Source organism: Coffea arabica, chromosome 8e (genome assembly GCF_036785885.1).
Source record: "Coffea arabica cultivar ET-39 chromosome 8e, Coffea Arabica ET-39 HiFi, whole genome shotgun sequence".
Classification (NCBI taxonomy): Eukaryota; Viridiplantae; Streptophyta; class Magnoliopsida; order Gentianales; family Rubiaceae; genus Coffea; species Coffea arabica.
In genome coordinates, this window is record NC_092324.1 from 6,560,033 (window position 1) to 6,580,865 (window position 20,833).

General features: G+C 35.4%; 1 protein-coding gene across 4 annotated transcripts; it reads right to left on the reverse strand.

Annotated features, from left to right (window-relative positions):
- Nucleotides 1–3,541: 3,541 nt before the first annotated feature.
- LOC113703775 (uncharacterized) lies at nt 3,542–20,628 on the reverse strand. 4 transcript variants are annotated; one of them, XM_072061292.1, is made up of 24 exons: nt 20,488–20,628; nt 20,192–20,313; nt 19,141–19,438; nt 18,950–19,018; nt 18,735–18,872; nt 18,539–18,656; nt 17,404–17,486; nt 17,006–17,101; nt 16,351–16,519; nt 16,110–16,252; nt 15,958–16,044; nt 15,588–15,773; nt 14,219–14,386; nt 13,092–13,212; nt 12,924–12,993; nt 12,208–12,295; nt 11,992–12,112; nt 10,061–10,254; nt 9,845–9,953; nt 8,400–8,555; nt 8,118–8,220; nt 7,183–7,356; nt 5,042–5,187; nt 3,542–4,024 (listed from the first exon to the last, which is right to left on the reverse strand). In XM_072061292.1, exons 1-24 carry the CDS (start codon nt 20,488–20,490, stop codon nt 3,834–3,836), a joined length of 3,153 nt encoding a protein of 1,050 aa, XP_071917393.1. In that variant the 5' UTR covers nt 20,491–20,628; the 3' UTR covers nt 3,542–3,833. The 4 variants fall into 4 exon arrangements, with proteins under 4 accessions (XP_071917393.1, XP_071917392.1, XP_071917395.1 ...); XM_072061291.1 differs by lacking the exon at nt 20,488–20,628 and having other exon boundaries at nt 20,192–20,470; XM_072061294.1 differs by lacking the exon at nt 20,488–20,628 and having other exon boundaries at nt 19,141–19,397; nt 20,192–20,325.
- Nucleotides 20,629–20,833: the final 205 nt, after the last annotated feature.

Genomic DNA, 20,833 nt, shown 5'->3' on the forward strand with positions numbered 1-20,833 from the left:
GAAATTCATATAAACCAGAATGAGTTCTCGATGCATTTTTTTGAATGCCAGCAGGATCCGTTTTTATTTGGTGGTATCTTGACCTTAAGTCTATTCCTTAAAAGACATTTGCACCATTTTGTTCATCTAGAATATCACATGGGAAATTTGTCTTTGATGGTTGAACTGCTTAATTGTCATTGGTCAATGCAAAGCCTCCAGCTCCCATCTTTCTTTTTGACTAGAAGAGCTGGTGATGCAAAAGACTGTGGCATTTCTGTATAATTCTAGAAGATAATGTTTTTCACGTGTCTGTGAATTTTAGTCTTCTCTAAATGAAGATATGTGTATGGAGCAAATTTGAATGGTTTGGCATCTAGTTTAAGGGGAATTTGGTGGTCTTGAATTCTTGATGGGGGTAAGGACGTAAGGTTTTAGGTTCAACACATTTTTTTTATTTAGTATAATTGCATTATTTGCCAAAAAATTTTATTCTACAATTAACTACTATTTTATTTCTTATGCACAACTCTAACTTAAATTAGACACTCATAATACTTACTTAAACTTAGATAATTAAAGTTACATAATTAACTTGATCGAGAATTAATAACTAAAACAAATAACAAAATTAGTTTCATAATTTAAATCTCATATTTCTGATGATTTTAGATAGTTTAAATTTGCTAAATAATTAGTTGCAAAAGGTCTTCCAAAAAGTTAAAAAAAAAGAGGTAAAAAAATTAAACATATTAAGTTGTTGTGTCTCACAGCAGATTAAAAAGAAAAATTTAATACAACACGCCGGGCTCTTTTTATGAATTGGTCAATTTATAACTATTGGAACGGGTACCCCTTTTTTTAAAAAAAAAAAGAAGTTAAAACTAATAATTTGACCCACTCGAGGAACATATATTGAGAAATGCCCCATATTGTAGCCACATTTTTTCAATTTTTCATTTTTGGGCAATACTCTAAAAAATTTCCCCTCCTAAATGATTTGTAAAATTTTTAAATGATTTGCAAAATTTGTCCTACCAATGGAAAGTAAAAGTTTAACCATTTTACATATATATTCCGTTTTAGTATGAAAAAAGATCAAGGTTAATAGAAAATTAAAATGATTAATCAATTGCTACAATTTAATTGAAGTGATCCGAATTTTGGGCATAATTTATTGTGACGTTAAGATATTTGTTCCAACATAAGATTTAATGATTACCCAAACCAGTCCATTCTATTATTATTATTAATTTACAAATATGACAACAATACGAAGATTGACCCAAGACTTGGATTTCTTGGGTTCAAATTTCTCTTTCCTTTCCCATTTCTTAAATTTCACCCTTCCTGGACTAGGAAATAAATTAAAAAAAAAAAGGAAGATTGACCTTTTCATTTTATGTTTAAGTGCACATAAATATTGAGTAAACAAATTAGGTAGGTACTCGTTTTTTCTTTTTTCTTTTTTGAACCGTTTAATCTTGCATTTCTTCTTCAATTTTGGGTAGTCATCAATTATTTGGTTCTCTGCTTAATGCTCGTGCACTTCATCTTTAATTTCGTGCGAGCATCAATTATTTGATACGTGAGATTCCCATGTTTTCATATTGTTATAGATGTTGAGTAAGCCTATATGCAAGTCTGATTTCATTGGCAATTTACAACCACATAATCAAATTTAGTTAAAGTCCCAATCTATTGCAGATCAAGTCGTTTTCATGTAACATATGGATATAACTAGAGACAATTTTCAGTGTTATCAAACATAAGACTTTCATGCTTAGAGACTGGTTTGAAGACACCTTGCTTACGGTACCCCCTCTCCCTCTTCTCATGGTAAGGGTGTATATCCAATGGGTACCTTAGGCAGTCAATTAATTTTCAATATCGAAACTCGAACTTGGGCTCGTGTAAGGTATAGGGAGCTCAAATTTAAACTCGAATGCGCTCAAGAAGCAAATTGAGATTGAGTTTATACTCAAGTTCGAATAGTAAGACATATAAATTTTTTTAAAAATATAGAATTTTAGGTAATTTAACAATTATGAAAAAAATAATAGAATATGAAACTCGAAAAGCTCGACGAACTTTCGTGCAGAATACCTTAAGACTCGAGTTCAATTCGATGACCACATTCAAGCAGCTCAAGCATGAATCCAATTGTTGCTCCCAAATTACTTTGCTCGTTTGCCACCCCTTTCAATTGATAAACAATTATACGCAAAAGCTATCCTTTAGGAAAAAAATATCTATCATTGACTCCATTCCTTGCAGACTCAAATGCAATGATTTAACTAATCAGATCTAACCAAAATTGTTTTTAACTTAATTTCACGCTCCACGTTAGTTGTAATATCATGTACTTACTTGAAAGCGGTTGAATAAAGTCCAGCAACAAAGCTATCAAAACTTTGTGTAGGATGAGAAAGCACAAAAATAACACATGTCCGGCTTGTACTAAGGAAGAAAAAAAAAAAAGATAAGAACACGGTCTCAAGCAGTCAAAGTATGGAATAAGATGTAAGCACTTACGTCATTTCCGAAATTCAAAATATTTTGTTCAGGTCCGCGGGATTGAAGCTAGAACAAGTCCGTGGAAAACATCAAGTAAAGTCCAACATTGAAGTCCGCCAACCTATATAAATAGGTAGATGGCATGTAAAGAAGGGAATTCAACTTTCAACTTTCAATTCAACTTTGGCAACTCAACTTAGTGAAGAAACCAAATTATGTTGTAAAATTTTCTCTCATGTCTAGTGAATAAAGAGAGAGAGAGTAGTCTGTCAAACCTATCTTATATTACAATCTCTTCATTAATAAAAGAAGAAGTTTTCTTCATAACTTTTTATGCTTTGCCTCTGAGTACGCTTAGAGATAGGATACAAAACTAAAGGAAGTCACCTGGTCGTTGGAGGTTGCAACGCCCAAGTAAGAAGTTCTCGGGGAGGTAATCAGAATTTTGTCGACCAAAAATCAGATTTAAGATATGAAAGCGTGTTGGATCCTTTTCTTTTGTTAATAAGAAATTGTTAGTTTAAATATGGTATACACTCTATTCTCTTGTAAATTTTATGAAAGATACGTCAAACCTGTTTAGTACCTTATCAATAAATATAATACATCCTGAATGCACTCTATAAATAAAAATATCTTTTACATAAAAAATCATAAATATAAATATCATGTTAGCCAACCCAAACTTAAATTTTGACTTAAATTTGGGCACCAAATACATAAAGGCTTGAGCTTGATTCTATGACCATATTTGAGAAGCTCGAGCTCGACTCTAATTGTGATTGAATTGCTCGCGAATTACTTGCTTGTTTGCCACCCCTAGTCATTTAATTGAGTAAACAATTATACGCAAAAGCTATCCCTTCAGGGAAAAAAAATCTATCATTGACTCCTTTTCTTGCAGACTCAAACGCAATCATTTAACTAATCAGATCTAACCAAAGTTGTTTTTTAACTTAATTTGCACGCTTCACGTTAATTGTAATATCATGTACTTGCAAGACCTCCAACGCGGGCAATTTCTACCTTAGGTAGGGACTAGGGATTGAAGATTGTATCTGCATCTGTCCAATGCATTTCAATTTGATTAGATTCCCACAATTATTTCCTCAACTGAATGTTTGATAAACTGGACTTATTGTTGCATCCAACATGTTTTAAGGCTACTGATCATTCCAGCCAACAGCTGATTGCTGAGGGGAGAAAATTCCCAATTCTCAACCCACAAAAAGTGACTTCTATATTACAAGGAGGACCAAGTAGAGCTTGAAGACAACCACAAAGGTGCACAATTGGAGACATAGGTTAATAATTCTCGACGGCTTTCCAGTTCCAATTCATATGCTTATCACCTCGTATTCATGAGCTATTTGAAGAGGTGATTGATTTGAAACAGGCCTTTGCTCAGACCAAAGCTCTAGATTAACAGTTCCAGCACCCCAATGTACGAGACACTTGAAGACTTCATTCTTGTTGAACCGGTTGACTAATGCCAAGCGGAGGCATTTATCTACAAGCATCCATTCTCCTGTACACCATAATATAGAGACAGATTAGACATAGACCAAGGGTGACAGAATACAGGTCAGAAGAAGCTTGATATTTTCTCCACAGGTTTCTCCTGCAAAATTGGTCCAAAATGGTTTGATGAAAAACTTGATTTATAAGCAGTACTACAGGAATTTCGATAGTTATAGATGCAGAACTGATAACTGTACTTCCACTAAACTGAATAGCCTAATCAATCTAGCTACAGTTTGCTCACTCAAAAAGCATGCTTCTATTGATGAAGAAATTGTGAAACTTCCCATATAACTTTAATCAAGAGACAACACATTTGCAGACCCACTCAGAAATGATGCTAGATTTGAAAATTCAGCTCCTATATCAGTAAGTTCATTAGAATGCAGCCATATTTCTTTCCTGACACACGAATTAGCCAAATGAAAACACAACTAAATACTTGGTCAGACCTCGGATCATTCTGACATAAGTTTCCCCTATTATCTACTTTCCCTGGTCTTCACTTGGTAAGAATTACTTCTTTGACTTGAGATGATAAAAGATCAGAAAACAAAAAGGGAACATAAGAAACTTGAACCAATACCACTATGTGTAATGATAACCAAAATGACATGAAAGTCTCAACATTTATTCATTGGTGAAAACTTGCTTTGAGATTTTGTATGTTGATACGTGAACAGCCACCTAAAGGCTTCTCACGTTTACCAATTCTATCCACTGATAAACAATCATAACACCATCAAAACTTGAGATGGTTCACTTTCTAGTTCGATTTGCATGTGTTGCTGAGCAAAAGTTGGCTGGCATAAAAGAAGGAAATTTTGGAGAGTGTGAATCCGGCAACTCAGTGTCAAAGAATGCAAATCTAAATTTTGAAGATACAAGCGACGATGAAACAAGAAGTAAAAGATCCACATGAAAAGTCACATGGATACTTTTGGTATTGCTACTACGAAGCTGTATATTTTGACCTTTTTGATATTCAAGCATTGAATGTAACAGAGAGGACAGAAGTTCTTACCATTTGGGAGAAGATCCCCCTCAAAATATTGCTCCCCAGACTCTGGCCAGATTTCATGCTTGGACCCATCGATGGAGGTAAACTCCACATATGATTCAGTTGGATGGAGCAATGAAAAGGTAGGATGCACTCGCAAGCATACAAGCCTACAGAAAAGTAATTGCAGATGCTATAAGTGATTGGAAAAGAATACGAAAAGGCAAGCACAAAGAGGAGACAGGGAAAGGAAAGAAAGTAGCAAGCACGAAAATAGCACTTTTAAACTTCTGAAACACAGTGCACCTGTACCACCCTTCCCCAGTGCCCAAACAATTTTAAAAAACAAAGAGAAAGAAAAATGCATTGTGAAAGCTAAAAGGTTGAGAGCTTCAAGTTTCACTTTGGATTGCTTTTTAAGTCGATCAAACAAGAAGATTGCCAAATACTTCGACAAAACTCACATAATGCAGAAAGTATGCACCACAAGCATTAAAAGTTCATAGACAACTAGCCACCATGGTATTTAAAATTCGTTTTGGCTTGGTGAATCGGCAATTTGTTAAATCAATAGTATCAGAGAACACAATTGCCAGAATAGGACAATCACTACCCCTACATGCATCCCCTGAAAAATGAAACTAGAGGCTGCTTAGAGTACTGAAGTTTATTGCTCACTATCCAAAACATTAAAAGTAGTAAACACATTCCATGAAACTGCTTGGTTATCTTAAAATCACATATCAAAAGTTTCCATCAGAATAGATTACTAATGACCAGCTCACAAATCACAATGCTTCAAGGATACTCAAACTAGCATGCAATTAGTGACAGAGACATTTTGCATAGCACTTCTCGAAAAGAGATATCAAGAAGAAGCTTCAGAAAAATTGCTGGGCCAATACACATCATGTGCCTTTTTGCCCTTCCCTCTAGGAATTCAGTTACAAAAGGCATCCCCACTCTTTGCATAGAGCTTGCAGCATGCCAAGCCAAGCCCTGATAACGTAATTCACTTTGCATTCAAAATACATACTCCATTACAAGATCTGAAGTGTATCTTTTTGTTAAGCTTTGGTGTCTATTTGGCCTTAATTCCGGTCAATCTCATATTGAACCTTGATCTTTTGGCTATTAATTAAATTTTCAAAGATTAGTCCATTTAAGGGATACCATCAAGTCTTCATAATGATCTAAGTTCCAAGTAGTCATTAACTAGATCTGGATGTGGTCTATTTAAACCATTATTAAGCATCCCAAGCTGTGCACAGAATTTCTTTCCTTGTATTCTCTATTCGAAAACTGACAATCGAGATACTATTACAGTCAAGGAGCCTGAAGCACAATCATAAATCAAATAGAAAGAATTATAAAAGAAAAAAAACCCCAACGCCAAGAATATATACAAGTCCTAATAAAAGAAATTGTAATACTAAAAGATTCGGATTGCCAAAACACATTATGCAAATATTAAAAAAAAAGAGAAATGCCCGATTATTCTCTAAATTCGATTCTTTTATAAAATTTTTTGTTGAAAGAACATACATAGATATATTTTTATGTATCATTAATATTACCAGACTCAATACACAACATTTTATTGAATCAATAAAAAATTATGGATAAATCCATTAATAAAGCAAATCAAGAAAGAATTAATAAAAAAAAATCAAAATACTTTACTTTATTTCGACTTTAAAAACATCAATTGCTACTATCAACAATAGACAAATGCACATAGATAAAACTTTGTAATCCCCTTTCCTTCTTTTAATTGATATAGCCCCCTTTTTCTCATAAGATGAGGTTGCTACATTGGGACTGGTTGGGATAGCTCAGCTGGTAGAGCAGAGGACTGAAAATCCTCATGTCACCAGCTCAAATCTGGTTCCTGGCACATGAATAATTTGTACAAGTCCCTCTTGTATAAATTAATTGATATGAATCAACATTCACATTTATAGTTTAGATCATAATAAATACATATTGTCTTCCACTTCAGCGAGATATACCCCATCTATTTTATAGATGGGTAGAATCTTTTATTTTTAGATAAGGTATCTAAAAGAATTAGACCAGAAGAAATTTTGTGAATTACATCAAGAGGTTCATCTCATGCAATTAAAGGACACCTTCCCAGCAATAATAGGTGAAGCAGATCTAACCTTGAGTATCCTCCCGATCCAGCACCAACTTTCCGAGCTACAATTCCAGACTCAATTCGGAAAACTTTAGGGTCATCTTTTGAGAAGGATATCTCCCTCTGAAGAACTAATCCACCACCGATGTCACCTTCTAGCTTAAGAGATTCAATTTCCCCAGACTGCTCCAGATCCCGCCTGTAAAAGAACGATATTTCCAAAAATCATTTATGCAATAACTGGTAGTTCAATTCATTTTTGAAAATAACTAGAGAAAATAACATGACCCCAGTATTGCATAGCATTCATTGATACAGTGTAAACTGCCCTTTGCAAAACAGTTTCCAGGACAAATACAAACTTTGAATAGCATAGAAGTACAAGGCGTCATAGGATCTTTGCAATTTCTTATGTAACATGAGATTCAAGTAAATACCCTCACAAAAGATACTATCATGAATTTGCATTCAAACTAAACTACCAAACAAATTCACTCAAAACTGCAAATCAGGAGGAGAAATATATATCTTAGAGCTCAGCTTTGAGGTAAACTTGGAGCGAATACAACACTAGAAGCAATGTCATTCCCCTTGAGACAATGTTTCCTTTTTCTTGCACCAACATGTCAATGACAACTTTGGTTCTTTAATCAGCAAATGGTCAAACTGTCGTTTCCAATAAAGCTATATTTTTACTCTCTTAAGAAAGCAAATGATTATCATTGGCTACTATGTTCTGCTTTTGCTTATTTTACCAAATTGACCTACAGGATTGATTCAATTCAAGCCAGTTGTTTGCTGTGTAATCAAACTGTAATAAGGGTTTGCCACAGAACCTAATATTCGTCACAGCCTAATGGAGTTTGTTGGATTTAATTATACTGGAAAACTAGAAACAACCTTTATAGATGACAGCACGTACAACTATAAATGCAGTTGCACAATTATTCATTAACTCACTCAATGACAGAGTACTCCTCAGTACATCCAGCAGATCGGTATTCAGTGCCACTATACTCTTCATAGCCGCTAATCTCAACCCTACTGTGAAGCCACTGAGTTCCTGTCATGAAGCCCAAGCAAAATAAGATGGCTGAATTTTTACACCTAACAACTCATGGGCATTATCTCTGAAGTTGAGCAATATGGATAGGCACAGCAGATCCAAGTTAACAGAGTCGTTTCCTACCAGGCTCCTAACACTTACTGTTTCTGCAATCCAAGAAGATATAGCATTCCTACCTGAAGGATCATGCTCCATTGAAATAATTCTACCACCAATCCAAGGAACAACTTTAAGAACCCAGTCTCCACTTTGCAGAACAATAGGAGTCCTTGACAGCTCTACACCTTTGTGTCCAGGAACATTATCCACATCTGGTATAATTTTAGCACACTCTGCAAATTTAACAACCAATTCAGAAATCACATGGCAGTAGAAAATATTCACAACATTTTTAAATTTACGCATCAACACCTATCAGGCCAATCAGAGTGTAGCAAACATTAATTTCAGCTTCTCAAACCAAAAATATGGAAAAGTGCCATAAGATATCTGATTGTTATTATGTTAAATGAAAGAGATGCATTAGATATGACAATACCCTGACAACCCACTTCATCACAGAAAGTAATTAACAAATACACAATTACTTGTAATGATTTGGTCATGATATGTTTGCATCTTGATTACCTATGTCATATAGATGTGCAAGTGTGTTGCAGCAAATACATGCCAACTTAAGAATTTTCATATTTGTTGGTATGCTTCTTTTTTTTGGAGGGGGGGGGGGGGGGGGGGGTGGGTGGGGGGGTGATGGTGCAAAAATTGTGTAGAACTTCCTGACCGAAGTATTCAAAAGTTAAAAAGTTTCCCATGTGTGCATTTTTACAGACAGTAACATCAGACAGAGTACTGCATGGTCTTTAAGAAGGTCCATACAGAATTATCGGTTGTCACGCCTATTCATCTCTGTCTGAAAATGATGCCAAAAGGAAAAAAATGAAAAATGTCAAGCATTTGATTTCTTGTATTTCCTACAGACAAAGTACGAACTCACAGTTAAGGCGGTGCAAAGCTGCCAGCTTTTGAGGAGGCACTTTTTTGTGTTTCTAGAACCTTTGATCTGAGCATTTTCCGTGGTGGATGATGTTAGTCAGGTATTCAAGTCATCCTTAGTCAAAGATTCTTATACTAAAGGAGGCGGTTTCAAAAGGACAAGAGTGTAGAGGTAGAGGAGACCAAAGAGGTTGTCTTAATGGTAAAGGTGCTGATTGCACTCATGATAGGGGATTGTAAATTTCAAAACCTAAGCTTGGCAATTATAATAACTTCAAATGTCAAAATAGGCTTGCAATTAGCAGAATCATTCAGCAAATTTTCAGGCCATGCTAGCAGCTATCCAGTCGTCAAAAGCTTGGAATGATGTATAGGCAGCAGCATGAGCGTTAGTGATAAAGCTAATATAACTATTGTGGTACAATTGGTCATTTTAATCTGCTTTACTTCTTTCATGAAATATAAGACTAAAGTTGTAAAATAGCTCAGTGAAATATAACAGATGCATCGATCATACAACATAAACAAGCAGTCCAAGCCATAAAACTACTCCTGAATATGAATGAATAAATATAAAGAAGAAAGAACACCAAACTTGTGCATTTTGTATGAAAAATTAAAATATTACCCATGCGACTTTTGTGCTGTTTTTCACTTGCTAACACCATATTTGATACTTCATTTTCTGAAGGCAACATAATTTGCATAGTTTCTCCATCAGTGCCCCACGCTTCAAGCTGCTTGAACGTGCAAATACACAATAAATTTTCTAAGAGCATTCCAGATTGAAGAGATCCTAGCAACATGACATAGTAACTTTGAGTTCAACAGGCAGGATACGCACCATAGCACCTGTACCAAGCAATAACTTCACTTGTAAGCGACGATTTGGCCGTTCCCACAAGCCATCAGTTTTGGAAACACTAACTGTGACAACTGATGACTGGAGTTTGGCAACATATGTCGTTAAAAGATATCCTCCTTTAGTATACTCATAGCCATCTCCAGCATCCTCAAAAAGGACACCTTCAGCTTTACCTGAAAGTTTCAAAAACTAGATATAAGTTCCACGTATATGCTGCATATTCCACTTGTCCCAGCATCCAATATTGAGACAGAGTTATATTCTATTAACCTAAGAAGATTTATGTGGTCAACCAGAAGAAGATATAGCTCCTGAAAGATTGCCAGCACATATAATGCTTAAGCCACAAAACCCCAATTTTCAGATTCTTTCAATAAAACCTTCAGAAAAGCACTAGTGGAATTCCATTCCTTGTTACATAGTTGGCAAATCATCTTTCACCAATCCTCTATGTGCTAGGCCTAGATTCATGAGTCAATTGGTTCACATTTTAAGTATTCTAGGCTTGTCAAGTTTTCATCAACTCTGCTTCAATGTCAATTCTTAGTTTCATTAGAGGAGCAACAGTTTACTTCCTTCATAGGAGAAATCCACATTACCATCAGATTCAATAAATTTCCATATTTTAGTGCCAAGGATACATGCACAACCTAAGTGTCCGCTATTTGGAGAAACAATTAAAAACTGAAATTGAGAAGAAAATGATAGAATGACCAATTCGACATTAGGAAGTTGTGGGAAGTTATACTAGCCATAAGGGCATCGGTAAAAAGTATAAAAAAGTGCTACACTGGGAGTGATTTTCATGCTTTATTAAAGTAGTAATGAGGTGCAATATCTTTAAATAAAGCCAGAGTAAGGGGCTTTTAGTATTAAACTTCCATTTTTGCCTCATTAAATGTTTATTACTACAAATCTACCAAGGATAACCCATTAACTCATTATAATTCCCAATAACTTCTATACTTTTTTTTAATCAAAATTTTCCTTTAGTTTTAACACAGAGGGTGTGCCTTTCTCACTAAAAAACATGATATTTCTTTCTCAATCAAAAATTTAGGAGGATATGATAAGAATCTTCAAAGAGAAAGAAAATCGGATCAAAGGATAATCAGACCATAAAATTTCTCTCATTATTATGGGGACCGCAAGTGCATGTAACAATGCAAAGAAACAACCACACATTCTTTGCCAATAATCTCTCGCATAAGAATCAAAATTGTCAAAAAAAAAATCTAAATGGAAGAAAGGTAAAATCTTGACTGTTCTATAGAGGACGGAAATGCAATCCATTTGAACAGTGTTCAGTCATTGTCTACAAAATTAAGTGAACCAAAGTATTGCCTCCCTTGCAATTGAGCTAAACTACTTTATATTACTTTTTTGACAAACCTAGGGGACATAAAACTACTTAGCATAACCAAATTTTATAGACTCTAAGAATTTGTAATGGAAGCAATACATAAACAACTGCATTTGCCACGGTAACCCTGAAATAAATCCATCTCCAATTTTTTATATGTTCCAAAAACCCAGGTTTTGAAAAGCCAATGCTCTGCAATTAAAAGAACTATCTTATCCAAGGAACAGGGAACAGGGAAAAAAAATCTAAGCTGCTTCAAGGATCAACTAAATAGCTGGATAGTCTGGCAGGACACCCAAGATGGAGAAACAAAATGAGAAAATTGCTCAACTTCACAAAGTTTCCAACTCCATAAAGAACATGAAACTTAGGCATGGACAGTATTAAAAATCCATGTTGAGGCATCTCTTGTTTGAGGTGGTAAATCAAGAGAAGTTTGAATCTCAAGCATACCACTATCTACAAAAGCATAACAAAATAGACCAATCAAATAATTACTTCTTAAGATTTGTATTTTGCAAAATCTTTTTCACAAGTTGCAAATTACCATGTTCATCCAAGGCGACAAGAAGGCACAAGTCATCGGTAAGATTAGCTTCGCCAACATGTTGATATGGGGGACCAACAGGGATGATTGATCCACCTTTTAGATACAACGCTGGTAAGTCCTAATAAAATCATAAAGTAATGAAACAAGTGGTGAGTCAACGCATCACAGACTATCAAAAGCCCAGACATGTTTCCAGTGACAAACAACAAATACCGGATGTGAATCTTCAAAGTCAAAACTCAACCAAATGCCTTTAGGCAACCTCGGCTGTGTATCATCCAATTCCTGGTCACGCTGAGTGCTGCATATGATCAACTTCAACATTAGAAATTCTTTTACGACTAAAGAACAGTGTAATTGACCAACATTACAAATAAAGACTAACCGTTAAAGAAGAGAAGATAAAGGATGATAAATAATCGAAAATTAATATTAATGCAGTCCTCCTAGAAAAGTAAACTCTGAGCACTGAAAGAAAGGCATGCCTCAGCCAGATAATATTAGAGGGATAAGCATAATTAAAGAGTATTTCCAAAAAGAAGAAACCTGAAGGGTCAACTTAACCCAAGTGGTAATGAATTCATTAATAGTTCCATAGCATTGCCAAGGCTAGTTGCAACTCTTATCCTTATTTCACTGACCACATGCTTAATTCACAACCTTACCAAAGGCAAAACCTATTTTCCCATAATTCCCAATCCATTTCTTTGTTTTGACTAAGCAGGCTCTTATGCATGGTATGAAAGCATTAGAAGTTTTCGTAGTTCTAAGCTCCACACACCCAATAAGTTCCTTCGGTCATTAATTTCCGAAGTTATGGATATACAATTATACGCTGAGCCAAGTATGAGAAACACAACGACTAGCACAAAGTAAAGACAATTGTACAACCACATGGTACAGCAACTCTGAAGTAATTAAAAGAAAACCTTGCACATATGAGAAGAGGCCCCAGCATAAATGAATCTTCACGGGTTCTTAGCTTGGGGTCTTCTGGATCTGCACATAGAAAGCAAGAATTTATGACTCAGAAGACTTAGGAAAATAAATATTTTACTAACATGAGGACGAAATAACTGATCATAACAAGAATTTACCAGCAAAAAGAATGGGAGTTGCCACAGGTATACCCTTTGTATGAGACACATAAAACAAGGTGTATATGTGTGGCAAAAGGCGGTATCTTCTCTTTAGTGCTAGACGGCAAACTTCTTCGCACTGTGAGAGTAAAAAGTTCACCAGAATACACAGTAAGCATTAGAGATTCCTAAACTCACGATCAAAAAAACAAACTGAATTCAGGATTCGCAAGCTAGTAGTGTTTGTATAGGTTCAAAATCCATTCTCCACATATAAGTTAACTCCTTGGCAAAAAAAGTCCAAATCTAATTGGACTGAGAAACAGACTGAGTATATGCATCCCTTTTCTTTTCTAATCAGTCTTTGCTCCCAATATATTTCACCTCCCACCAGAATACAGAAGGATACTCCTCAAAAGAATAAGAGTCTATCACATCGTCAACATAACTTCACATGGTCACCACCAGGTCTGTCATTAATCAGCTTCTACTTTTATCATGCTGGTATCTTTCATCTTTTTCTTACACAATATATGCTTAGTATATTTACTGCAGCCAGGGTAGCAATCCATGTCCAATTGAAAAATGATAAGATTCTTACAGTTTTGGAACACCACCTATTCAAAGTGTATACAACCATATGGAAAAGATCAGTGCTTTCAGTAATATATGTAAGAAATTGGGCCAGGGCTAATTCAACAAATATTAAAAAATGCCCATGTAGAAAGAAGTAAGTATACCAATGAATAAATCATGGTCTTGAAGTCTTGAAAGAGTTAATGGAGCCCTTGTTTCACAACAGAATAAAAGGAAAATTCTTATTTTGGCAGAGATTCAATAGTATCATTCTAAGAAGCAAGCCAGCAGTCAAATGCTTCAAATGAGAAGAAAATAATGGTAAATTCAACAACATATTCATTCATAGGGCACTGAAAAATGCATAAAATTGCCCTAAAAATTGAATGAAAACTCACACTAAACCTTGCCAAAGTAAATTGAGTACTGAAGATATCAAGCAAGGACAAACTTCACCAAAAGACCAAAGGGCACTGAAAAATGCACAAATGCCCTAAAATTGAATGAATACTCACACGTAAGCCTTGCTAAAGTAAATAGAGTTATGGAGATATCAAGCAAGGACAAACCTCTTCACCAAAAGACCAAGGTTCGTGATTGTTGGTATCAGCCTCAGAATGCCCACGACAGAATGGAAACAAGGACCCAACACCCATCCACCTTCCAAAGAGTTTCGGCGTTGCATTACCAGCAAATCCACCAATATCTGGCCCTGAAAGTGGCTGACCACTGAGCCCCTGTATTTTAAGTTGCCTTAGGTATAGCAGTTAAACATGATAAGACAAGTAAATATCACCACTTTTCACTGAAAAGAAATATAAAAACATAATTGGTTTAAACAGATATGCAAAACCATAAAATCTAACTTCAATCAACATCAGCTAATTCAGGACAAAGAGAAAGGCAGTAACATTCTTTGAACTTTACTCCATAATCAGAAAGGATAAAACAATAGTCTGAGTTTGAGAAGGGAACTAAGTATTACCTATACATTCATAAAGCCAGCTATTGATGAATTATTTAACATAGTATCCATATTGAATGCATGTATTAATTCAAGGATGAGTATTCATAAAAGGAGTAGCAGTATTGAATGGTACATATTTTCTTCTCTCTAGCAAACAATAGAACATTTGAAGATAGAACCACTCCATGACACAAGCTTAAAAAAAAAAAAAAAAAAAAAAAAAGAACTTTCATCTAGTAAAAAGAAATGGAACAGTGTCATTTAGAAGAATAACAAACTTATGTTAAATCTACAACATACAAGGTCATTTGAAACTATAACTAGTAGGAGTGACATCTTGGTGCAGATCTAAAGGTTGTCTACTCAGATGGTTTATAAATTTTAAAAATCAGAATACAACTCACACTAAACTGGAAATGAAATATAAGAACACATATTCTAGGCGAATGGATTAAGTTTACCACTAAGTTGCAGGATTACGCATATGTGCATGCATATGTCTAATTCTACTTAGCTAGTATGAAAATAGAATGGTAGGCAGTGAGACAATGAATTTCCAAATATTAAGATCTATTACCTTGGCATCAAATGTACAAGTTTACCAGCTCTTTAGTTGGGTTATTGGATTCCTTTTAAGCAAAAACTCGAAAACCTTTACTCAGAAGGGAGAGCAAAGTGCAATGCATTTTCCCACTATGAAATCTCTAGGCAGCTTGATATTTCTAGGGAGATCAGTGACCAGCCTAACCCTGCTAAGAGATGGGCTATCGAGTGGATCAAATGAATGACAAGAATTGATTCAGAAAACGTCATTTAGAATGTTTACTAAGATAAACATTATGTTTCTTTCTAATTTCCTTTTTGTTGACACGTTAAATACATATCAATAGCCAGACAGTGCTTACAAACAAAGAAACAGGCGTGTATCAGACATAGAATCCAAAGCCTGATTATTTTTCTCAGTCAATTACCAATTGAAGAACCATGGAGATGCTCATGTCAAGGTGTTCCCAGGTGGAAAGATTGTCTCCTGTCCATGTAGCAGCATATCTTTGACTACCTGCAAATCCAGCTCTGGTAAGAACAAATGGACGTCTATTTTGATCAGCTAATTTCATGCCTTCATATGTGGACCTTGCCATCAGCATGCCATAAACCTAAAATGCATAACGAGTATAACCAAAAACTTCAGAATAACCAGTAGCCGACAACAAAAAGCAAAAAAGATTCAAAAGATTATCCAATTGTTAAAATATGTCAGCTTTAGCACGTTAAATAAGACTCTGAAGCATAGTTCTCTCATGTAACATGGAGTAAAATAAGGAGAACAAGGAATCATACATTGTGATAATGTGAGTGAATCTGGCAGCCTCCGAGTTCATCATCTCCCCTGTGAATGTTGTTCTCAGGCATTGTCTTTGTTACCGTCTGCAATGCGAAAATATTAGGCAAGCAAAAGATGAGAAGACATGCTGAGAGATCACAAACTTCACCTTGAAAATAGCCGGTTCATTCATATCATTCCAAATGCCATCTACACCATTGGCAGTGAAATCTCTAACAAGATTAGCCCACCATGAGCGGGCTTTTGACTGAGTGAAATCTGGAAATACACAAGGGCCAGGCCATACTTCACCTAAAACCAGACATAGCACGTAAAAGATAAAATAGTTGGGAGACCAAACAAAGGTACAATAGCTTCAAGAAGAACCAAGGTGAAATTCATATATTTACCTACAAAAGGCTTCCCATCTGCAGTCTGAATCCAAATATCTTTTTCTGAACCACTATCATAGACAAAATAACCTTTCTCAAATTTAATCCCTGGATCAAGCATCCAGATCGCTTTGAAACCATTCTGATGAAGATTGTCAACCAGACATTTGGGATCAGGGAATTGTTCCTGAACCAAAATCAAAATAGTCCACATAGTTCAAACTTAGGAAGAAGGACGAGGTAGACTCCAATAAAATTTGATAACAAAATAATGAGTCTATGCACGTCAGGATGATGAAGCATAACTACAACTATTTGCATTACTCATTTCTATGTTTTTATTCTCTTCTGCAAGATCACAGAAGATACAAGCCCATCTACCCATAGGTATCTGTGTTTTGGCTATCTTTAGACTGCGGAAGATCTACAAATATTGCCAACTCTGTGATTATTAAATCCCAAGAACAACAATGAAATTTAGCAAAGCAGAAGGTGAAAGAAAAAAGTGATGCAGCATAAGATTTATGACTAATGAATATCTTATAATCCACTGTCCAGAAAGTTATACATCTCAGAGTTACAGCAGTATTAGAAAGTTATAGTTGACCATGAAGGAATGTAAATAACAAACAGTGAATCCATCATTTGTAACAAGCAATGAAGGAGGACTTGCCTTGTCAAAAGTGAAACAGCGAAAACCATCCATGTAGTCTATATCCATCCAAATTACGTCACAAGGAATATTTTTCTCCCGGAATGTCCTTGCGATCTGCATTGTATTGTAAAAAAAAAAAAAAAAAGAGCACAAAGTTCAGGAGGACAGGACCATAGAGTTCAGGAGTTGTCTGAAACTATTTAACTTGCACAATAATAACAACTTCCAATTTGATTAAAGCAAAGAAATCTGCAGATGTGAACTTGCACTGCACTGATTATAAAGCTTCATAAGGAAACCACTGATTAAATACCTAAAACAAACATAAATAGATGTATTGGAACGTGCTAAATAAGACATTGTACAAGAACAAACAGGTAAACCATGTAGTTTAGGAAAGAGTAAAACAAACTAACCTCACGAACTCTTGCATCTGAGGCATAGCTCCAACGGCATTGGTGATAACCCAACGACCATTTTGGGGGCATAAATACAGTACCTATGAGCAAAATGCATACTTGATTTACTAATACTTCAGGAATAAAAAGGAGAAGCTGATAAGATAAATAAAGTGGAATCATGAAAAAAGTCTAGGCATGTTAAGGCAAATCCAAAGGTGGCATTTACAGGAGAGTTAGAAATAGTAACACATTATAAATCCAAGGAACTCCTATATGATGGAAAGCATCACAAACCATTCAATAAAAGATTTTAGAGCTAAATATTACTCCAGAACTTTCTATGATAATCACTCCTTCAACAGCTGAACATCAATGATAATCACTCCTTCAACAGCTGAACATCAATCAGGTGGGACAACATAGTTTATTCTTACAATAGGCCCTCAAATTGTACCTAACACACTATCATTTTATAGCTTCAGTTGCATTGTCACTGACCCACAGTGATGCAGTGCAGGCTACAGATATCAAGATTTTGCAACACAAAGAGATTAAAAGAAGGAACACAGATCACAGATATCAGACGGAAAGATTTAATTATATTCATGGAAAAATGTCTACAAGTCTAGCAACAAAAGAGAGCATGAGAAGGAAGACCAAGATAAATTTGAAAGTGTAGTAAAAAAATGACGCAGTTTCTCTAGTAAAAAGAAGGAACTTTTTCGAATTCTAGTCAACTGAGAGTGTCAAGGTCATCCCCATATTTTAATTTCTGTTTGTTTTGTGACAAGATAAATCTGATGTATTGGTAATCATATTGGTGATATTTATTAATACTTAAAAACTTCAAGTTGGCAGCAGCACATTAAGGTATGCCATTTTAAGCATCAGATTTGTTCCTGATCTGGCAATGCAGTCCTAAATACTAATTTACAGGAAAGAAGTGCTACACTAGGGATGTAGGGTGGTCATAAATTGGACAAAATTTGGAGTATTGCTTTTTGTGTTATTGCATGGTCATCCATTAATCCCTCTCCTGACATCATCCATTATGATACAGGGAAAACAAGGTGATTGATTCAGCATTAATTGTCACCTAAATTTTGAGTTACGCAAGAAAGACAAAAGTGAGATAAGTGAGAAAAATTACCAATTGCGCGGGAGAAGGATATCAGAACATCAGTTGGTGAAGCAAATGGTCCGAATGTGATAATGGGATAAGAGAGTTGAGCGATAAACTTCACATTAAATTCTTTGCGCAAATCAATCTGTTAAAACAACAGGTCTAGGTCATCAAATTGAGATCCATTAATAGATATAGAAAGTACATCAGAAATGGAAAGTACCTCACAACGCCTTGTGGTATCCGCAAGTACCCCAACTGCCCCTCCATCGGGAAGGACAGCAAGCACCCAAGGATGTGATTGGTACAAGGAGGTGGTTCCAGCTCCATAACCCCATGCATCAGTGTTCCACGAAAATACCTAGAAGTCATGGATTAATTTTCATCTAGAGTACATTTAAAAATATAGCCCGAAGAAAACCAAATAAATTGACATACCCGCTTTCCTGTTCGTTCAAGCTGACCACTAACCTCTCCTGTTCCGTAGAAAGATGTACCATATGGAAACTAAATCATGAAAAGATTCACTTAGGTCATTCTTGATTTTTTTGGATAATGACATAATTATCACATGAAAGAGCACGGATGAAAAGGCAAACTTACAGAAGATTTTGCAATACGTAACTTACCTCAATCTTAACAATCTGTTGTCCAAGAACACATTCAAAAGTAGGAACATATGATGGAACTCTATGATCACTAGATATTGGTGTCTCTCTATCCACAGGGTTGACAAAAGAAACACTTGGAAATGCAGCATTTCTGTCATCTGTGGAACAATCGAAACGGAAAACTCCATCCTCCAGGATAGGCTCAAAAATCATATTCCCCGATCTCATATCACCAGTCACTGCTGTCCGCTCACATCCAGCCATCTGAGAGTAAACTAAGATTGCACCAAAAAATCTCTTATTTTCACCCTTTTCTCTACATTCCATGAGATAATATCAGAACATATTTCCAGGAAAACTTTGACAAATGGCTAAAATATCAGTAAAAGAAGAGATTTCATCATTAGATCAAACCTTCTCATCATGGGAAACTGATTACCAATCATTAAAACAGAAAATGACGACTTATATAACGATTACATGAATACCACAGGACAAAGGATTGCATTTTATCGATTGCATGCAGAAGAAATTTGCAGTAGAATCTGAGACTTCATTAAACGAAAGCTGCTCATCATTACTTAAGCCTGAGCGCTTACTCCATGCCGATGTCTTGCAATTTGTAAAATATTACAACACCTTACTCCCTTTTTATGGGCCAAAGAATTCAAGTACAAAATCCCTTGCTGTGATTGACCAAATTAGAGAAGTTAAAATCAATTCAAAGTACTTTACATGATTACCCTCAAATCATGACCAGGATCAGTTTACTTGTACCTGATCAATCCAACATAAAATAAACAGGTGAACTTAAAAATATCTAAATGTTGAAACACTTGCACAAGAATAATGATCCAAAATTAATTCATTCACACATTCAAGTACTAAGAGTTCAGTCCATCAACCAAATCCATCTGAGTCTACGAATTTCCGAGAAATTTAAGGGTATAAAAATCAAAAAAGCAACTATCCATTTAACAAACTTAGATGCATATAATTAAACTGAAATCAACTAGATTCATGTTATGGAACTGATGAACTGGCATCAAATTTTATGGGAACAACTAACCTGTTTGAGTTTGAGAAGATGCCTAGGTGGAAGCAATGCAAGAACTTGGGTTTCGTCACTGACCCATTTAAGATTCTTGAATTGAGACTCCAACTACATGCAGTAGAGAGCCCACACGTGTACTGATTTTTTTGGGACAAAAACAATGGCCCACTTGCTTTAGTACTAAAAAGAAGTGCTTTTTCCATCTGGGATTTATTCCCCAATAAATAATTACACTCTGTATAATAATTAATTCACAAAGATTAATAGCTAAGGCAAACTTCTTGAATTGATAATGGACTAATTAGTAGTACCATAATGTTTTGCGTGGTTTAAAGATTCTTGCTGGTTGTTACAGCGAGTGGAGCTACGCACGGAAAGATAACATTTTTATCAACCATTATGATTGTAAGTACATCTTTGCCTGGACAAGTCAAGGAGCGTTTGAGAAAGAGTCCCCGTGTTTGAGAACTCTGCAGACATCAAGACAAGGTAGGGAAAGTAACTACTCTTTTTCTTTCCGGTTCTAAAATGTGCAGACTTCTTGTGGGACACGTGGAGGTGTAGAGAAGTATACGGGTGAGGGAAAGTTTAGAATGGACAAGGCAAAAATGCTAGAAAGTGCTATAGAAGTGGTAAAGTCCAGTTTCCGGAAGGGAC